We start from the raw sequence: 7,692 nt of genomic DNA, 5'->3' as shown, positions 1-7,692 counted from the left end.
GAAAAGAGCATAAACAACATTCAATATTAGGATTCAAGTTTAATTTTTTATTAATAACAGGTTCATTATTAATTAATAACACTTAATAATGCATGTCTTGTGTTATATATTTTGGCTTTATTTATTTTAACCTCGTCAGATCCTTATTTGATAAGGATTGATGGACTTCAAGTCCAAGTAGGACTTAAAATATCCAAGCTTTAATTAAAAATAAAAAGACTTTAACTAAATGATCAATTTAAATAATATAATATGAGTCAGAACAAAATATAAGAATTAGAAATCCTAAACAATATTGGAATGCAAAAGTAAAAAATTGAATCTTATATGAACTTTAATAAGATGTATATATATATATATATATATATATATATATATATATATATATATATAAAAGAGAAAAAAAAAATTGAAATTTTACTCAACCTTACGCAAGTCATTCTCCATCACCAAAATTTATAGAGTATCAAGCACATCAACATTATTTCGAATAACAGGTTCAATTATATTTATATTTATTTTAACATTTTATTTATGGCTATCATAATTTATTTACCTATTTTCATTATTTTTGTAATATAACACTCTAATTCCTGTATTCTAGTCTTTGTGGTGTATGAATTAAATTGAAGTACACTGTACAATTGAATTTTTAATTAGATTTTGTTATTGATATAAATTTTTTTTGATGAGTAACTTTATTGAATTGTATTTGAGCTGTATATTTGTGTGTATATATCCTCTTAATTTCACTATAAGATTAATCTTGGTAACTTTTTAATTGTATTGATTGGATTGTAATTAAAGATTCAAATTTATGTTATAATTAGGTTTGATCATTGGATTTAGTTCGGTTGGTTCTTGCCCATCTCAATTTTTCACAAGTTATAATTGCCAATTAAGGTACAAAAAACTAAAACCCCAACTTCTTTTTAGTAATTTTTTAAATTAATTAGTTACATTCTTTAGCCCTTCGTCCATAAAATTTATACTTTCATCTTTTGTATTAATTTTTTTTTAAATTTTTGCTCCACAAATATACATAATAAATAGAAGACACAGTGTAACTAGTGCAAATGGAGTCCTTGTAAATATGGTCATCTGTCAAATAAAATAAAGAGATCATGGGCTAATTACTACCATTTGGCAAGAGAATTGATACCGTAAAATTTGTTAGTGCAATTGTTGTTGATTTTATTTAAATAAGTTAACTCTTTTGTGGAGATTTAATCAAAATCTTCAATGTGATAATTATGTAAGTTTTCTTTAATTATAGTCGAAAATTAATTATATCATAAAGATTATTTCATAATTGGAGCCAATTAAATAAAAAAAGAAATATATTTTTCCTTAGTTCATTGAGTCAAATTTTCTTAATTATGTTATATTATAAATACTTAAAAAAATTTCTTATAAGTTGATTAAGTTGCCTTGAATATTTTGAAATTTGAATTTTATATATATATATATATATATATATTCCTCATTAATTTTTTAATTTGAATGATATCACACCAATGAGCTAAATTGGTGATTTTAATTCTTTTTTATGGGTAAATTTTGTAAAAAAAAAAAAATTCTATTTATAGTAATATTTTTAATAAATATATAAATAATTATAATAATTCTTTGAATATGATTTTCAAGAAAAAATTATATTAAATTGCCAAATATGATATTAGAAACTTAGCCTTTTAAGTTTGAAACTTCTCTCCTTTCCCTTGCCAAATGTAGGTTTAAATCCCAAACTTATGCTTTTTACTTTATTTATTTATTACAGGTTAACATAATGGATAGAAGTTGGATGCTAAATAAGAATAAATTTAGTTCAGAATATATTCAAGGGGTGCGTAGTTTCTTAGATGTTGCAAAACAACATGTTGACTCTAGTGGTAGGATTCGATGTCCTTGCAAAAATTGTAACAATTGTTACTTGAAAAAAGTGGCAGAGGTGAAACAAGACTTGTTTCTTCATGAGTTTGTTGAGGATTATACTCAATGGACACATCATGGTGAGTCTTTTGAATCAGATGTTGGTATTCATTTGGGTGATTCACATGATGATGATAATCTTAGTGATCAAGTTAAAGATCGACATGACAATACTTTTGAAATGTTAAAAGACATGTGCAATTCTAATTTCACAGAATTTAGTGCTGAACGACCCTCGAGCAATCATGAAACAACCTCATCTGAAAAGGAAGTAGAGAAATTTGCTAGATTGTTGAATGATGCTCAATGCGAACTATACCCAGGTTGTAAGAAGTATTCCAAATTATCATTTCTTATCAAGATGATTTATAACAAAACAATTACTAATTCTAGCAATAAGTCCTTCACTATGAACATAGAGTTATTCAAGGATGCTCTCCCAGAAGGTGAAACACTTCCCAAATCTTATTATGAGGTGAAAAAATTGATGCATGATCTTGGCCTTGGTTATATCACCATAGATGCATGTGTGAATGATTGCATACTATATTGGAAGGAGTATGAGCATTTAGATACATGCCTTAATCCGATGTGCAGAGCCCCTCGATGGAAGTATGGTTTGGGTAAATGTAAGAAGATTGCTCAAAAGGTAGTTAGATATTTTCCTTTGAAACCTAGACTTCAAAGATTATTTATGTCAAAGGAAATTGCTAAGGATATGAGGTGGCATAAAGAAAAGCGGGTAAATGATGATGTTATTAGGCATCCAGCTGATGCTGAGGCATGGAAAGAGTTTGATAAGGAAAATGATTGGTTTGCTCGAGATCCTCGCAATGTGCAACTTGGGCTTGCAAGTGATGGATTCAACCCATTTGGCAATATGAGCACCAGTTATAGTATGTGGCCGGTCATTCTACTTCCTTACAATTTGCCACCTTGGAAATGTATGAAGGAGCCATTTTTATTTTTATCCATGCTTATACCAGGTAAGGATTCTCCTAGTAATGATATTGATGTTTATTTACGACCATTAATAGATGAACTAAAAGAATTATGGGAAAATGGTGTGGAGACATTTGATTCATATAGTAATGAAAATTTTCAATTACATGCTGCATTGTTATGGACTATAAATGATTTTCCTGCTAATGGAATGTTATCTGGGTGGAGTACAAAGGGAAAATTAGCATGTCCAGTTTGCAACAAATGGACATATTCACTTACTTTAAAGAATGGGCAGAAGCAATGTTATATGGGTCATCGTAGATATTTGGATAAACAACATCCATGGAGGAAAAATAAAAAGTTTAATGGTAAGATAGAGTATCAAGAAAAACCCAAAGAATTATCAGGAGACGACATACTTCTCCAAACATCTTATATTCCACAAGATGTGAAATTTGGAAAGCCATGTAATAAAAGGAAGCGTAAGCGTACAGAACAAGAGCTGAATTGGACTAAAAGGAGTATATTTTTTGAACTTCCTTATTGGAAAACATTGAAGTTACACCACAATTTGGATGTGATGCACATTGAGAAAAATATAAGTGAAACCATTATAGGGACGTTGTTGGCAATAGATGGGAAGACAAAAGACAATGACAAGACTCGTTTGGATTTGGAAGAAATGGGTATAAGAAAAGAATTGCACTTGCAAAGAGATGGTGATAGGTTTTTAATGCCATTAGCATGTTACACTTTACCATTATCAGAAAGGAAGAAGTTTTGTGAATGGTTAAAATTAATTAAGTTACCTGATGGTTACGCCTCTAACTTGTCTCGATGCGTAAATGTTGATGATTGTAGATTATCAAGAATGAAAAGCCATGACTATCATGTATTTTTACAACGATTACTTCCAGCTGTAGCTCATGGTTTTTTGAGAAAGGATCTTTATATTGTGTTGTCTGAGTTGAGTTCTTTCTTCAAAGACTTATGCTCGAAGACAATGGAAAGAGCTACTTTACATAAGTTACAAAATGATATAGCTCTAATATTGTGTAAACTTGAAACCATATATCCACCATCATTTTTTGTGATTATGACACATTTATCAATTCACTTACCACGTGAAATAGAACTTGGTGGGCCAGTTCAATATCGATGGATGTATTTTGTTGAAAGGTAACTTCAAATTTTATGCTTTATTTTATTATTTTATTCAATTATGAGCATTGTTATATAGTTACTTATATCAATTCTCTCTATTAAATAAATAATTTTAGGTTCTTATGTTCTTTGAAACAAACGGTGCGCAACAAAGCTGGCCCAGAAGGTTCCATTGCTGAGGCATATATCAATAAAGAGTGCCTTAACTTTTGTTCTATGTACTTTCATGGTGTTGAAACTAGGCACAATCGAGTGGAAAGGAATTTTGATAGGCCTCAAATGTCGATACCCAATGGGTTTTTAATTTTAGCACAAAAGGCAAGAACTTTAGGAGCAGCTGTATATGATATGCTATCCTTGTCTGACTTCAAGAAAATTCAATGGTACATACTTAATAATTGTGAGATGATAGAATCTTATTTAAAGTAAGTTATGATATCATTTAAAAGTTTTACGTTTAATTCAGTTGTAATTACAAGTCATTATATATATATATATATATATATATATATATATATATATATATATATATAACTAATATGTTGTTTCACATGAATAGTTTGCACAAGGAAGAACTTCAAAGACAAAGTATTACTAATGTGCAACATAGACATCAGGATGAATTTCCATCTTGGTTTAAGAAATATGTAAGTTTTTTTTTTATTATTGATTAAATATATATTATCAAACAAGATACTTACTAGATTTTTTATGAATATTATTTTTTAGGTGGTACAAAAGAATCTAAGAGGCTCACTTGAATCAACAAATCATTTATATGTGTTGGGTTTAGGGCCTGATATGCGTGTTACAAAGTATAGTGGTATAATTGTGAATGGAATTAGATTTCACAATATTGAACGTGACAAGTATCGTCATACTCAAAATAGTGGTATTGTGGTGAAAGGAGAACATAATTCAGAAGAAATTGATTTTTATGGTGAGTTAACTGATATCATTGAGCTTGAGTATTGTCATGGGAATTGTGTTTATGTGTTTAAATGTAACTGGTGGAATATCGGCGATAAAAAGAATGGATCAAGAACATATGGCCAATTAATGAGTGTTAATGTGAATCGAAAATGGTATGTAGATGACCCTTTTGAGTTGGCAAATCAAGCATCGCAAGCATTTTATATAAATGATATAAAAAATGGCAGTGGTTGGAAAATTGTGCAGAAATCTTATCCTAGAAATGTATATGATGTTCCAGAAAATGAAGGAATAGATAATGAAAGATTTGACTTTAATGATGAGCCCTATCAGCAATATGAGATAAATGATGGAAATGTGACTGAACAAATTGATAATCAAGATATAGAATCATTGCATCATGATGATGAAATTTTAGAAGAAATTAATGCTACCACTATACTCTCAAGGAATAGCCGAAAATCAAGTGAAGATACAATTAGTGATGATTCTACTGATGAAGAAGATGATACGATTATTGATTATTATGTTGGTGATGCTGATGACAAGGAAGAAGATGACAACAATGAAGACAATTATGATGAGGAAGATGATGATGATTTTTAATATTTGTTACTGCATATTTCTTTTTTAATTTTTTTATACTCAAAACATATTGTAAACCACTTATTTTATTGTGAACTACAATTTATTCTATTATATTTAATTTTTCATAATAATATTTTAACTTCAAATATTATTGATAAATTGAATGGAAAATAACCATTATTGAAAAACCTATTTTACTATTATTACTGATAATTTATTTGTTGCGACAAAAGTTTTTAGCGGTAAATATTTAAATATATTTGACAAAATTATGTTATCACCATATTTTTCTGTTTTATTTTAAAATTATTGTCACAATATATAATGTGACACCCCTTACCCGTGTACAGAATATCCGAGTAAGCAATGTCACACGGTGTATCGGCACACTCTATTTTACCTTAATCAATTTTTGTCATAATTTGAATATAGTTTATGAAATATAGTTTATTTAAACCATTTATCGAAATTATTATTTATTTGAGGTTCCGAAAATTTTAAAGAAAATCCGGCAGAGTACCGGCTAAAAATGAAGAAAACAGTTCTTCAGAACCTGTGAAAAACACTTCCAATATTCATATCTCATCACTCTCAAACTCCAATATCAGAATCTCAACATTTTTCAATTTCATTTCTCAATCATTCATCTAATGTGATAATCAAGTACAATTCACAGGTAAATATTCACATTTTCCATTCACCAACACAATTTTCATTATTTACATGAACATCAAAATACATTACATAAGTTTCATTTACACAAAGGAAAATAAAAATCAATTACAAAATACCAAAATGAAGCCTAGTGTCCTACCAATGCACTGTAGGTGGTGAGGTGACACGGACACTATGCAGAGCTGCAGGATGGTCTCACCTAGTCTGCGGTCTACTGGGCTCTCGATCAATATCTCCAGAACCTACGCGTGGCAAAAGCAACGCGCTAAGCAATGATGCTTAGTGGTGCAATAATAAAATAAAAGAAAATAGCAGAAAATAAATATGTATTGAATGTATATGCCTTATTTGTTTTGTATTTGTTATATTCATTTATTACTTTAACTTTGTCCATTTTCATTCATTTGGTTGCCCAAGTAACCTATACTGGATGACTGGACTGGATAAATGGGTAAACTGGCACTGGGTATCTAGTATCTCGAGCCGTCACACCATCGATCACATGTGCATCTCCCGGTGCAGTAATGAGCCTAATAAGCTGTAATGACAATAGGCACAAGGCCAAATATCAACACAAGGTCAGAATGGCTAAAAGCCATGAAATCACAGAATGACATAATGCCATGTGCAGTACTGCTAACTGAACCCTATTGGCATGCCAAACTATCCAAACCAATCTTGTTAGGTATACTAGGGCATTTGATACTTTTGAATTCTTCAATTTTTGAATTTCAAGTTTTGGTGTCACTATTCACTTTATTGGTCAACAAAAATGTTGACTTTTGGATAGAATATAGGTGTATTGGTTTTAACACTCCCAATGTACCACATTTTGCATTTAAAACTTGTTGGAATTAATCACCAAATCCATTTTTAAGCTTAGCACTAAGGGGCAGAATTTTCAGCTTTTGTACCATAAATTTACTGTTCTATTAGGGACTGTTACAGTGGAAATTTGAGGAAATGGTAAACATGAAAGTTGTTCCTTATTTTGTCTAGTTGAATTTAGTTTTTTGAATCACTCCATTTGGAATTTTGTAGCTCCAGATATGGTCCAAAAACCACAGCTGGCCGGATTTGAAAACTGCAAAATTTACCAAATCTACAGTACAATGAACAGTGATTGTGAGTGCCTTGTTGGATAGGTTCTGGTCATAATTTGGGGTAGGTTACTTCATGAAAGTTGATTGTCTATATCTTATCTTGTTGCTGTAAAAATTTCAGGTCAAATGGACCATTTTACAGTAAGTTATGGCCAAATGAACAGTTACTGTTTATTTGGTCATTCTGTAGAAGCTGCTTGCAGGGTATCCGGATTGGGGCCAATTTTTGGTCCACTTGCTTTGGTCTTTTGGACATGGTTTCTTCAGAAAAATTGTGCCATTATAAGCCTAGTTTCATGTCCAATTGGCCAAACACCAATTGAACCTACACAGCCAAAGATATGGCAGTCCA

General features: G+C 30.2%; 1 protein-coding gene across 1 annotated transcript; it reads left to right on the top strand.

Moving 5' to 3' along the window:
• Positions 1 to 1,789: 1,789 nt before the first annotated feature.
• On the top strand, positions 1,790 to 5,580 carry LOC131180122 (uncharacterized). Its single transcript, XM_058147738.1, has 4 exons — positions 1,790 to 4,056; positions 4,158 to 4,424; positions 4,601 to 4,688; positions 4,771 to 5,580. The coding sequence occupies exons 1-4, from the start codon at positions 1,790 to 1,792 to the stop codon at positions 5,578 to 5,580; spliced, it is 3,432 nt and encodes a 1,143-aa protein (XP_058003721.1).
• Positions 5,581 to 7,692: the final 2,112 nt, after the last annotated feature.

This window comes from Hevea brasiliensis, chromosome 5 (genome assembly GCF_030052815.1).
Source record: "Hevea brasiliensis isolate MT/VB/25A 57/8 chromosome 5, ASM3005281v1, whole genome shotgun sequence".
Taxonomy (NCBI): Eukaryota; Viridiplantae; Streptophyta; class Magnoliopsida; order Malpighiales; family Euphorbiaceae; genus Hevea; species Hevea brasiliensis.
The sequence above is the reverse complement of the archived record's forward strand: the minus strand, read 5'-3'. Positions and strand labels throughout refer to the sequence as shown.